Source organism: Artibeus jamaicensis, unplaced genomic scaffold (genome assembly GCF_021234435.1).
Source record: "Artibeus jamaicensis isolate MK-2021 breed Jamaican fruit bat unplaced genomic scaffold, CSHL_Jam_final contig_935, whole genome shotgun sequence".
Lineage (NCBI taxonomy): Eukaryota > Metazoa > Chordata > Mammalia > Chiroptera > Phyllostomidae > Artibeus > Artibeus jamaicensis.
Genome location: NW_026522016.1, coordinates 1,407,599 through 1,421,916, shown reverse-complemented (window position 1 = coordinate 1,421,916; position 14,318 = coordinate 1,407,599). Strand labels below are relative to the sequence as shown.

Genomic DNA, 14,318 nt, shown 5'->3' with positions numbered 1-14,318 from the left:
GCACCATTGTTCTCTCTCTGACCCCTCTCCCACATACAGTACCACAATGCAACCACATGGGTTGCCCCACCCTGGAAAATACCTAAGGCTCTGCTCCTCACTACATAACAGATGAGCTGAGACAATATTATGTCCCAAATGAAAGAACAGATCGAAGCACCAAGAATAGAATTAAGCAATGAAGAGATAGCTCACCTATCAGATGCAGAATTCAAAAAACTGGTAATTAGGATGCTCATAGAAATGGTTGAGTATGGTTGCAAAATAGAGGAAGAAGTGAAGAATATGCGAAGTAAAATAAAGGAAAAACATATATACAGGGAACAAATAATGAAAGGAAGGAAACAGGGGCTCAAAGCAATGATTTGGAGCAGAATGAAGAAATAAACATACAGCCAGAACAGAATGAAGAAATAAGAATGCAAAAAAAAAAAAAATGAGGAGAGGCTGAAGAACCTCTTGAACAACTTTAAATGGTCCAACACCTGAATCATGGGGGTGCCAGAAGAAAAAGAGGAAGAACAATAAATTGAAACTTATTTGAAAACATACTGAAGGAGAACTTCCCTAATCTTGCAAAAAAAAATAAACTTCCAGGAAGTCCAAGAAGCTTACAGTCTCAAAAAAGTTGGACCCAAGGAAGCACACACCAAGACACATCATAATTGCATTAGCCAAGATTAAAGATAAGGAGAGAATTTTAAAAGCAGCAAGAGAAAAAGAGACAGTTACCTACAAAGGAGCTCCCATAAGACTGTTCCCTGATTTCTCAAAAGAAACCTTACAGGCAAGAAGGGGATGGAAAGAAGTATTCAAAGTCATGAAGGCAAGGACCTATGTCCAAGATTACTCTATCCAGCAAAGCTATCTTTTAGAATGGAAGGGTAGATAAAGTGCTTCCCAGATAAAGTAAAGTTCAAGAAGTTCATCATCACCAAGCCCTTATTATATGAAATGTTAAAGGGACTTATCTAAGAAAAAAAAGAAGATAAAAAATACAAACAGTGAAATGAAGACAAACATATGTATCAACAATCAAACCTGAAAAAAAAAGAACTAAGCAAACAACTAGAGCAGGAATAGATTCGCAGAAATAGAGATCACATGGAGAGTTATCAGCAGGAAGGGAGAGAGAATGTGGGGGGGTAGATACAGAGAATGAGAAGCACAAATGGTAGGTACAGAATAGACAGGGGGAGGTTAAGAATGGTATGGGAAATGGACAGGCCAAAGAACTTATATGTATGACCTATGGACATGAATTAAGGTGGGAGAATGATGGTGAGAGTGGGGCACGGCATGGAGGAGAATAAAGGGGGGAAACAATGTGACAACTGTAATAGCATAATCAATAAAATATATTAAAGAGAATAAAGAATACTACACAATAATAAAGGGGTCAATTCGAAAACAGGATATAACACTTGTAAACATTTATATACTCAACATAAATATATAAAGCAAACATTGATGGACATGGGGGAAATATCAGAGCAGAAACAAATGAAAGAGATTCTAAAAAGAAAAAAAATAGGAAAAAAGAAAATCAATGAAACCACAAACTGTTTCCTTGGGTGGTGGGGGCTGGGGTGGGGAATACTGACAAATCTTTAACCAGATTAATCAAGAAAAAAAAAGAAGAAACAAAACAAAACAAAAAAACCCTATCGGAATAAAAGATGAGACGTGACAGTTAACACCAGAGAAATACAAAGGATTGTAAGTAAATGGTATAAACAATTATATACCAACAAATTGGCCACTGTGGAAGAAATTGATAAATTTATTGTATTTATCACATAATCTCTTAAAACATAGTATCTTCAAAAACTCAATTAGCAAGAAACAAATAAGCAACAAAATAAATACAACCAACAAAATCAAAGCAGTAATCAAAAAAAAAATTCCAACAAGAGTCCTGGATTGAATGACTTCACAGGCATACTTTACCAAACACTGAGAAAAAAAATAACACCAATTTTTCAAACTTGTTCCAAAAAACTTCAGGAGGAAGGCGGACTTCTAACCTCATTGTTGAGGTTAGATTTATCCTGATTCCAAAATTAGATAAAGATATTATATAGAAAATAAATAACAGGCCAACATCCTTGATGAACATAGATGCTAAAATTCTCACAAAAATATTAGCAAACTGAATTTAGCAATACATTAAAAAATCATATACCATAATCAAGTGGTATTTAATTCCAGTGTGTAAGGTTGGTATGATTAATTCACAAATCAATAATGTGATATACCACACAAACAAAATAAAATATAAAAATCAAATGATCATATCAATAGATGCAGAAAAACATCTGACAAAATTCAGTACTCATTTACACAAAAAGAAATGTTTTCTTAAGTGGGAATTAAGGGAAAGTAATGAAGTTCATATATAGCAAACCCACAACATCATACTCAGAGGGGAAGACCTAAAATTGTTTTTCTTAAAGCAGTAACAAGACAGGGACGTCCACTTCTACTGCTCTTGTTAAACACAGCATTGTAGTCCTAGGCGCAACAATCAGAAAAGAAGAAATAGAAAGCATCCAAATCAGGAAGCAATAAGTAAAATGGACATTATTTGTAAATGACATGATACTGTATATAGAGATCCCGAAAGACTCTATCAAAAACACTATCAAAACCAGCCATGGCTGGTGTAGCTCAGTGGATTGAGCACAGGCCTGTGAGACAGGGGGTCGCTGGTTTGATTCCCAGTCAAGGCACATGCTGGGGTTGCAGGCCAGGTCCCTAGGGGGACACATGAGAGGCAACCACACATTGATGTTTCTCTCCCATTCTTTCTCCTTCCCTTCCCCTCTCTCTAAAAATAAGTAAATAAAATATTAGAAAACACTATCAAAACCAATGAAATTAATTCAACAAAGTGGCATGATACAAAATAGATATTCAGAAATCATTTGTATTTTCTATACCAATAATGAAGTAATAGAAGACAAAATACCCAGGAATAAATTTAACCAAGGAAGTAAAAGATGTGAACTTGGAAAATTATAAGACAGTGAAAAAATAAAATGAAGATAAAAATAAATGGAAGCATATACCATGCTCATGGATAAGAAGAATTAACATTGGTAAAATATCCATACTACCCAAATCAATTGATAGTTTCAATGCAATTCCTATCAAGATGCAATGGCATATTTCCCAGAACAAGAGAAAATATTCCGAAACATTTTATGGACCCAGAAAAGCCCCCATAAAGCCACAGAAATCTTGAGAAAGAAGAACAAACTTGGAGGTATCTTGTCACCTGATAACAAACCTTAGCTACAAGGCTATAGTAATCAAAACAGCAATGGTGCTGTGTAAAATCAGACACAGAGATCAATGGAACAGAGCCCAGAAATAAATTCACACCTATATGTCCAATTAATATATGGCAAGGGGGCCAAGGACATACAATGGGTTAAAGAGAGTCTCTTTGCACACATACATGCAAAAAGTTAAAACTAAACCACCTCCTTAAACAATATACAAGGATAAAACTTAACACACATTAATGACTTAAATGTAAGACTGGAGACCATAAATTTCCTAGAAGAAAACATAAGTAATAAAACCTCTAACATTTCTTTTAGCAATAATTTTTCTTATATATCTCCTCAGTCAAGGGAAATAAAATTAAAAAAATAAATAGAACTATATAAGTAAAATAGACTTATAGAGTGTATTATGCTTAGTGGATTAAACCAAACAGGGAAAGACAAATGTAATTTTATTTCACTTACATGTGAAATCTAAGAACTAAATCAACAAACAAAACAAAAACAGACTTAACCATACAGAGAATTGACTGATGGTTGCCAGAGGGAAGAGGGTGTAGTGGGCTCTGTGAAAAGATGAAGGGATTGGGAAGTACAAATTGGTAATTACAGAAGAGTAACGGAAATGTAAATTACAGCATAGGGAATACAGTCAATAATAGCATAATAAGTATTATGGTGCCAGGTGGGTAGTTGGCATGTTGGGGGACCACTCTGTAAATTATATGATACTCTAACCACTATTATGTATACCTGAAACTAATAAAAAATAATATTGAATGTCAAAACTGTACTATTAACTGTTTATTTAGGTCTCTATTGCTTTCTTCTTGAACACCAATATTGTCTTCTTTAAAATGGCTAACTGCACTACTTAATTTATACATTTATTCCATTGTTACAAACCCAAATACCTACAGGGACTTATTAGTGTAGTACAAGAAATTTTTTAATAAAAAGATATAGTTAAACAAAGAATGCAGCCTCTAAATAAAGCCATTTAAATTTCAGGGTAAAAAAATATTGTTTTGAACTGTTAAAAGTATTATAATATGAGGTCAAGTTACTAAGAATATATACTCAATTTCATTATTTTAGTAAATGTCCTAAACATGTATAATATGTTATAGTTATACTTACATAACTATATAAATATAGTTTATATATTTTATATAACATATAATTATATGTTATATCACCATAGTTATATTAAGAATCCATAGCTATGCCAGAAATAAAACACATATCTAAGAAAATATGGTTTATTCTACTATTTTTCTCTGTGTGTTATTGTGAGAAATCATCATAAATATACTGATGTTTGGGTACAATAGAGAGAAATTAAAGCTGTAACTTCATGTAACATTAAATTTATTGTTTTCAAAAGTAGGAGGATTAAAGAGGAGTGACAAGAAATTTTACCATTAACAAAATTTCTTAAACTAATAACAATTTGTCCTTCAGAATAAAATATCTATATAAATAAAACATGTGGTTTACCAACTATGTATCCTTGGCCTTTATTGTTTATTTCTCTAAGGATATAACATAGGCATGGCAACAAGAAACATGTCCTCATTTTCTCCAAATGTCCCTCAGTCTAATATTCTGCTTGAAAATTATAATCATATAGACATAAGATTAATAATGATCATTAGACAATGTCAGCCTTTCTTTATAATAATCACTTCCTAATAAAAGCTACTATGTTTGGATCCATTTGCTTTACCTGAAGAAATGGTACTTCCTCATTAATAGGATATATTTTGAATCGCGAACTGATACACGTGTGCCCAGAAGACTTTGTTGACTTGCGTTTATAAAGAAACGAATAGCCTTTTAATAGAGATTATAGTGGTAGAATCGTCTACCTGACCCAGTCCCCACCGACACCAGGGTTCGCGCCCAACTCACCACAAGACGCCCTTTCATCCGACTGGTCTCCGCAGTCGTCTTCCCTGTCGCACAGCCACGCGCTCGGGATGCAGCGCCCATTTCCACAAGAAAACTGGTCCGACGGGCATGTCCTCGCTATGATGGTCAATTGATTTACAAAGAATAAATGTACAGGCCTTTCAAACAGCATTACGATAAATCATCCAATAGCTTTTTAAACATCTTATATTGCTTTACTAGATAAAATATTTTGAAAGTAAATTTTTATTTAATTATGACAATGTCAGCTTGCTTGTCTTCTCTAAAGTTCACATGCTTTGCCCTTCAGTTAAAATCATTATTTTAACAAGCTCCCTGTCACATACTTATGAATATATAGTTGAATTACATTTCATTCGACTTTTAATTAAAAAAAAGAATTTTGAATGGTGTTTGCCAATAACCAAAGAAAACTTTTACTGGAATGCAGGAGGAAGGATTTGAAGACTATCTTAGGAAATCTAGTTTCTAACAATGGGGGTCGAAATTATCCTTTTATTTTCTTTGTAAGATTTTATTTATTTATTTTTAGAGGACAGGGAAGGGAGGGAGAAAGATGGAGAGAGAGAGATCAGTATATGGTTGCCTCTCACATACCCCCTGCTGGAGAACTGGCCCACAACCCAGGCATTTGCTGTGACTGGGAATCAAACCAGCACCCTGTGCTTTGCAGTCCAGTGCTCAATCCATTGAGCCACACCAACCAGGGCCAGAATTATCCATTTCTTCTAACACTGTGTGTGTGTGTGTGTGTGTGTGTGTGTGTGTGTGTGTGTGTATAAATGTATACACACACACATATATATACACATACATACATACATATACACACACATAAATATTTTAAAGATTTTATTTATTCATTTTTAGAGAGGGGAAGCCAGAGAGGAAAAGAAACATCTATGTGTGGTTGCCACTTGAGTGCCCCCTATTGGAGACTTAGCCTACAACCCAGGCATGTGCCCTGATTGGGAATTGAACTGGAGACCCTTTGGTTAGCCATCTGGTGCTCAATCCACTGAGCCACACCAGCCATGGCCAATGCATTTATTTTTTTGATCTCTAAATGGTCCAGTATGTATAGAGCAAGATGCAGAATATATTTTTAAATATAAATTTAGCCCTAAGATGGATTTTTAACTCACTTTTCAGTACAACCATATAAAAATGTGTGTGTGTGTATATATGTACATACATATATATATATTAGTTTAATTATTGTTCAGATAGTTTTCTGCCTTTTACTCCCATACCAGCCCACCCCCCGAGCTCCCCACCTCCCTCCCATTTCCAACCCCCCTTGTTTTTTGTCCATGTGTCTTTCATATTTGTTCCTGTAAACCCTTCCCCTTTTCCCCTGAAATTCCCTCCCCTCTTCCTTCTGGTCCCTGTCAGCCTGTTCTCTACTTCAGTGTATTTGGTTATATTTTGCTTGCTTGTTTGTTTTGTTGTTTAGGTTCCTGTTAAAGGTGAGATCATATCACATTCAATTTTTTTTCAATGTATGGTTGCTTCTCATGTGTCCCATGCTGGGAACTGGCCCCTGCTGGGAACTGGCTTGCAACCCAGGCATGTGCCCTGACTGGGAATTGAACCTCGATCCTTTGGTTCGTAGGCCCGTGCTCAATCCACTGAGCTACATCAGCCAGATGGCATTTAATTTTTAATAAAAAATATTAATGAACTTTGCTTTGGGCTCTCTTAAGGGTTTCAGTGAACGCACATGGAGCCTTTTTTTTTTATGTCAGCTAAAGGCATGTTATTAAAACTCTTCCATTAAGGGGTTGTGTTCTACAAGGATTTTGATTACCTTTTCTATTACAATTAGGTTAACCTCTGAAAGCAGGAAGGTCTATATAGCTTCCCTAACTCTTTTCCCAGGCCTTAGGTTGTTACATAGTCATTTTGAAGTGTGTGATTTTCTTGTTTTCCATCTGTCCTTCTAAACTACAAATTTGTGTTCATGAGTATTAGTATTCCACCCATGCTTCCTTTTCAGTGGACAAGAGAGAGAGAAATGTTGGGAAGTACACACTTAAACCTATTAATATTTGGGTTAGATGAAGATAAGGTAGATAAGGAACAATTAGGGTATGGACTTTTGTGACTATGATGAGAGAATATTATTTAGATTTCATGTTCATTGTCTCTTGTTTCCTGGGCTTGAGCATAATAAGGATGTGTTTTTTTTCTTCAAAACACACTGTCAACTTGGCTACTAATTATAGGTATAAAATAGAGTGGTTCAAAGCCAAGTCATCCAAACATACTAAAATAGGTTTCCATAAATCAGGGTTTTAGAGGTCACTTAAAATAATTTCTTGAAAGTTATATACTATGTGTTCCCTTTTAAGCAAAGTACATTTGCCATCTAAAGATGTATTAGTGACTACTTCAAAGATTACTCAAGAAAAACAAATGAAAAACTTAATGGCTTGATTGGATATATTGGATTAGATATATCATTTCAATCCTCAGTGCCTATACTTAAGAATACTGGGAAAATTATTACACTATATATTTTTGCTTTGCTTATGTAGATAAGGGTCCTGAAACAAAACATTTTACATAATGAGATTTATTCCTTTTTTACATATTGTGTTTTATATTAATAGATATTTAGTATCCCAACAAATATGTGTGTTACTGAGGTTTGCAATGTTGAGTTTCAAGTAGGATTAAATATTTCTATGTTATCTCATTGGGCTAATTCTACAGATCTTCTGTTAAATTATTCTAACATTAGATTAAGTCAACAAAGCCCCTAGGTAATTTTAATAAAACTATGCTTACTTGAAAAAAACATGTATATATTTGATTTAGCCTAGAAAAGAAGGAAGATGTTGACATTAGTTTATCTGTTAGTGAGGAGAGGGCATAGAAATATGAGAAAAATTAATAAAATTTTTACATGTCTCTGTGCTGTTCCACTGGTTGCAGAAAATACCTTTAACTTTTAAGAGGAATTTAATGAGTGGTATTTTTCAATTATTTTTCTCTTCGCTTCCCTTGTTCCTTCTTCCTTCCCTTTCTTCCTTCTTTTTGTTATTCTCCTCTCCCTTCCTACCTCTTTTCCTTTTGCTGCCTCTGCTTTTTCTTTCCTACATCACTCTTTTCCTCATTAATCCTCTACCTATTCTGTTTCTTCAGTATTTCTTGTTTTCTTGCTTTAAAGAGAAATATCACAGATTTTTATCTTCATCAAATTCTAATTCACCCCACAGTAAGACGATATTAATTTTTCTAATATACTTTAATTTGATGTTCTTATGCAACTGTATTCTATCCTAGTTTTGCAGGTTTCATTCTAACAAAGTTTTCTCAGACTGTTTTCTCTTGTTAAGAAAACTTCGGCAATTAGAAAGGACAATGAGAAAGAACTCTTAAAGCCTATCTCACAAAATCGTCATGTTAAAAATTTGTGTCATCTCATTAACTCTGAAGCTTGAAAAACTGTTATAAATTATTACTGCAGAGCATATTTACTGGCTTATCACTGAGGAGCAGTATGCCCTGAAAATATATGAATTCATTGTCTGTTCTCATCTTGGAGAAAATGAACTGCTTTGTTTACTAAGGAAATTGAAGTGATTTCAGATGAGAAAGATGTTTCATTGCATAAATCTACAAGTACTGTCTGCCTATATGATATAATCACACTGACTAAATTACCACTTTCTAATCACTTGATTTATATCAAGAAGACATAACCTGTACTTTTTCAGTTGTTTCTATCAGATCTAAGTTAGTTTAGAGGTGAGATTAGCAGAGCTGCACCAGAGGACTCCAATTTTGTAGCAAATGCTGCACTCATGAACAGGAAATTCATACTTCCTGAGTAGAATTATCTGTCAGAGAATCAGAAGTTCATTGTTATAATGTGAATTTTTCTACTCATCACTAATTATGCTTTTTATATAGCCATGTAGCAATGAGAAATCCCATAATATACACGAACAATTTTAGGAGGCGAATAAAGTTTAAGACATTTATTCCTAATCCTTACCTTTGTTATATTTTAATCAGGTCACTCTATTTAGACAAAACCTGTGTTACATAAAAACATACTGTTTATCTGCCCTGGCTGGTATGGTTCAGTGTTTTAAGAGCCAACCTGTGAACCAAAGGGTGGCCATTTCCATTTCCAATTAAGGCACACGCCTGGGTTGTAGGCCAGGTCTCCAGTAGAGGGCGCCAAGAGGCAACCACACATTGATGTTTCTCTCCCTCACTTTTTCTCTCCTTCCCCTCTCTCTAAACATAATAAACAAAATATTTTAAAAAAATAATCTTTAACTTATAACACAAAGTCTGATTTTTAAAAATACATCAGATTTTCTTAATGCCACTATATCTGTCTAGTTTGAGGAGGATGTGAGAAAAACAGATTATGTAATCTAACCAAAATTCTGTGCTATGAGAAAATGCTGGTCTGAAATTGCCTAGACTTTAATCCAAGGATGGTCGTGGTTTCTATGAGGAAAACCAGAATTTCACATCTAACCTCACATCTTTGGCCTGTGGGTCCCCCTCATAATTACACAAACCTAATTCTGTGTGTGTGTTGAGGGAGAAATACCAAGTTCCTTAGCTCTGTTTTACCGACTGTGTGTATGCTGCTTCCTCTTCCAGGCTGCTCTCCAGTCTTCTACCCTTTTTTCACTTCACTCTCTTCATTCTATGTTGATCAATCTTTTCCTTTTTTCTAGCAACATATTTCTATCACCCAGGAAATTATAGAAAGCAATATCAATAGCACCAGTTTGCCATCATAGAGCTCTATCAAATCTTCATATATATTTTCCTATATTTGCTACAGATTTTTACCTTATTTAAGAAAAAAAGATAAAGTTAAATTTGAAGGCCCCTATATAAATCTTTCCCAATCATAATCACTTTCTTTCTCTCTTTCTAGGGGTAATGGTTATCCTTAATTTGTCTTCTTTTTATTTTTTTAATCCATTTTTCGTTAATTCTATTTTTACCAATTAAGAAATCATTAAGCACATATAGAATTGTTTTGCATTTTTATACTTCATGGAAATGATGTCAAATTATATATATTCAGCAACTCATTTCTGTTTAAAATTTTTTGGAAGACATTTTTGTTGATAGTGTTCCATTATGTGAATATAACCCAATATATCTAGCCATTCTCCTGTTAATGAGCACTGAGTTGTTTTCCTATTTTCAGTGCTGCCAGCATTAGGGCAATGAAATTCTTATTCATGTCTCCTGTATATTAGACTATAAACCTGAAACTGGAACTGCAGACTTGAAGGCTAGAACATCTGCAAATGTACTTGATTTGGCCAAACTGCTTTCCAGTGTAGAAAATCACCAAGAGTCTATTACAGTTTCTTTTTTCTTCACAATTTTGCCAATGCTTGGTTTTATCAAATAACTTATTTTTTCCTAATTAAATAGCTCGAATTATTACTTAGAAAATATTTTTATGCTGTTTAAAAAGGTTTAACTTAGAAATCACCTCCTTCAGGAAGCCTAAAGATAGCCCAAGACTAAGTTAGTTGTTCTTATGTGCACCCATGTGGTTCAACTGAGCAGTTTGGATGCTGCAGAATAACCTGTTTGTTTGTACACTTATTTCCCCCCCTTCGCTCTTAGCTTCTCAAGGAAAAGTATTGTGTATTTTTTCTCATCCTATCTCCTGTGCCATGATAAACATTTATTAAATCAATAAATTCATGAGGGAGAAATCCCAAAGGAACAAAATCAGAAATTAACTTCCTGTAGGAAAGGATTTTCTTTTAGATATAAAATAGTCATAATTCTAAAGCAACAGGACAGTGGATTTAATTATAAAATAATGCCCCTAAGGGGAATATTTTTTTCTAGGATACATGTCCGTGTATATAGCTATATTGAGAAATGTATAGAAATGACTCAGCCAGATAAATTATCTAATAACTTTGCTACATTTTTCCAATATAATGAGCTATGTGACCTATTTACTTATCTTAGTAAAACAAAATGGAAATACATTGTAACATGACAACTTACTTAGTTTTCAAGCTAAAGGCACATTTATTTTTCCCTTTGTTTTTTTTAATTTAATTTCTTCAGGCATACCGTGATCAAAATACCTGGCATAAACATACTGACAAGAAGACTCAGTACTGAGCGGCAGTACTTAGAGTCCTGCCATCACTTGAAGTGGCACTTGAAGTGCCAGCTAGTTGTGCTGTTTCTAGAGGACGACAGGCCTGAGAAGTCTCAGAAATGGAATTAAGATCGATTGCTTTACCAATTGCTTTATTTGCTATCACACATGGCATTTTCACACCTACTACTAAAAGTAGCTAGTCAATCCAAACTATTCCTTTAAAAATCATGTAGGAACAAGTAGATTTTTAAAATCTAATAGAAATAAGGAAGATGTAGAATTATAGAGTCAGCAATGCCTTTTATTTTAAGTTGAAAGCAGATCTATCTGTTTAGGATGTAATAAAGTATAATCTCCGATTTGAATCTTAACCTTAAAAGAATAATAATTGCTCCAGCCTAGAAGGAGGTTTCACTGTAAATTATAGTCATGTTGGAGGCAACCTGACCAAAGTTAAATTGATGATACCTAAAATTCTAGCTGATCTTCAGGATGATACAGTTTGATAAAAGGAGCAACTACTTTGAAGAAAGAACTCATGGACTGTTTTTGCCCTAAATTCTTACCAAGGATGTCAGTCAGGGCAAATCCTTTCTCTCATGCCTTCATCTGTGAGATGAACAGACTGAAAGGCAGGGACCTGGGACCATTTGTCCTATCAGACTGCACTTTGTAAAACAGCCTTATCAGACACACAAAATACCTTGAAAATAATCAGCTATTCTATATTAGACTAAGCTTTTAATCAAGGAGCAACAGAGTAACTAGCTCATGGATCCTCAGCAAAAATGTCACTATAGAAAAAAATGAAAATAAGATGGAGATTAGAATTATGGAAGGGTACTTGTTCTTGTTATTGTTTTTCTTTGAAAAGCTCTTTGGTAAAAGCTCTTTGGAAGCAATTTTTCTTGAATTCATACTATTATAGAATTGAGCCCTGGCTGGTGTAGCTCAATAGATTGAGCACAGGTCTGTGAAACAGAGTATTGTGGTTCAATTCCCAGTCAGGGCACATGCCTGGGTTGCAGGCCAGTTCCTAGCAGGGGACCCATGAGAGGCAACTACACATTGATATTTCTCTCCCTATCTGCTTCCCTTCCTCTCTAAAGATAAATAAATAAAATCTTTAAAAAAAGAATAGAAAGAAATATGTGAGTAAATTGAAGTGCACAGAGGTACAAGTTTTTCTAAGGGAAAAAAAAGAACTGGAAAAACTGAGTTCAAACCAGGCTTTTTGACCTTGGAGTGCTTATAAATTACCTCCCTGGGAGTCTTCACTACTACATGATAATATTCATTTAGTAATGCCTATTCTAGCAAAGAGAGAAAGTGAGGTGGTTGATACTGTTTGATGTTATTGTGCGTAGTTTTTGAAAAAAAAGTTTTTACTGATCATGTTAATATAAGGCATCAAATAAACTACTTCCTTTTCATCATTTAAAACATCACGAGGCTGTTGCTGGTCAGTATCATTTTTCAACATTTACCTGACTAATAACAACCTTTCTGGCGCACTGTTACAACCTGTACCACAAACTGCATATTCCTGTTCAACAAGAATCTGGCTAAGGATTCAAAAGTTTATTACAATGGGATACATAATGTGGAAATATAAATAAGCTTAGTAGTGGTGGGACTTCATGGGGGAAAAAAAACTCCTACCGCACATACACAATGTGCCAGGAACAGAGAACTGCTCACAAATTTTGCATAAAATGCATACATTATTTTCCAAGATAAAAAGTAAACAACAACAAATAGAGTTCTTCTTGTGAGTGGCTTATATCACCGCCTGCTAACCAACTCCAACCTCTGCTGCCAAGTCTGACTTAGCAGGGACAACTCTCGTCCAAGCAGTGTATCACCAGTCAGCCCATATGGGCAGAGAAAGTGCCAGATTACTTTGGAAAGCAGAGGCATGCCTAAAGATTAAGTTAAAGATCATTATATTTTAGGTTTTATGGCATCAAACATTGAATTCATTTACTACTCCAATACTCAGATCAGCAGCACTAGTGAGCATTGGCCTGCATTTTTATGGAGATTAACTTTGGAAGAGATTTATGTATGTCTCCAAGCAAATTTTTACCTGCACAAGTTTGATTGGATTCGTCTTCGTTGCTCCCACAATCATTAGCTCCATCACAGAGCCATCTCTTGGGGATGCAGCGATTATTCTTGCATTGAAATTGATCATCAGCACAGCTATGATTGACTAGGGCAGGAGGTAGAGGGAGAGAACAAGAAAGCTCAATTATATAAATTTAAACAGAGTTATGGTTACTTTAAGTTAGCTATAGAAAAGTTACAGTAATTATTAGAGTACAGTACATGTCGGCTTTTTCATGCAGTGTCTTATTTATCAAAACTATTCATATTCCAGTCTCTGTTAAAAAGTAATAATTTTATAGAAGACATTAAGTCATTAAATCTCATATAAAAGTAAATATATTTATTTTTCATGTGTTCACTAAAACCAACTGCATCGTTAACTTTCATTTTTATTCCTTAACATAAAAGATTACTCAATTTCAATATTTTTTACCAAAAATTCTTAAAAGTAACCTCAAATTTTAATGTGAAACATAACAAATATCTATAATATTATCTAATAATATATATCAAAACTTTTTTAAACCACACATTCACTTAAGTAATTCTCGAAATATTAAATAAGTCTACTTTTAAAATGCTTTGTCCAATATATCTTAGGACTGGAAGTAAAATCTGTCCTCAAAAGAAAGCATCACTTGTGACCTGGAATTGACTAAGTATGAGACCCTGTGTGCATGATTCCAGTACCAAAACTGATCGCTATGAGTTTTCTTTCCTAGTACAAAAAAAACATGCAAGCACCAAATATACTGAGGACAAGACCAATTCTCATATAGGAAGCTATACACAGCTAAGGATTAAACCTCCCAATATCTAAGCACAACAGGAGGCCATCTTAAACTTAACCTATG

At 34.3% G+C, this 14,318-nt stretch overlaps 1 protein-coding gene across 1 annotated transcript in view; it reads right to left on the bottom strand.

Annotated features, from left to right (window-relative positions):
* The window catches only part of LRP1B (LDL receptor related protein 1B), a 1,762,610-nt gene that overhangs the window by 654,510 nt on the left and 1,093,782 nt on the right, over positions 1–14,318 (bottom strand). Inside the window, exons 17-18 of the mRNA XM_053655128.1 lie at positions 13,442–13,567; positions 5,208–5,324 (exon numbers count right to left, since the gene is read on the bottom strand). Coding sequence (XP_053511103.1) covers positions 5,208–5,324; positions 13,442–13,567 — 243 coding nt within the window. The remainder of the gene's footprint in view (positions 1–5,207; positions 5,325–13,441; positions 13,568–14,318) is intronic.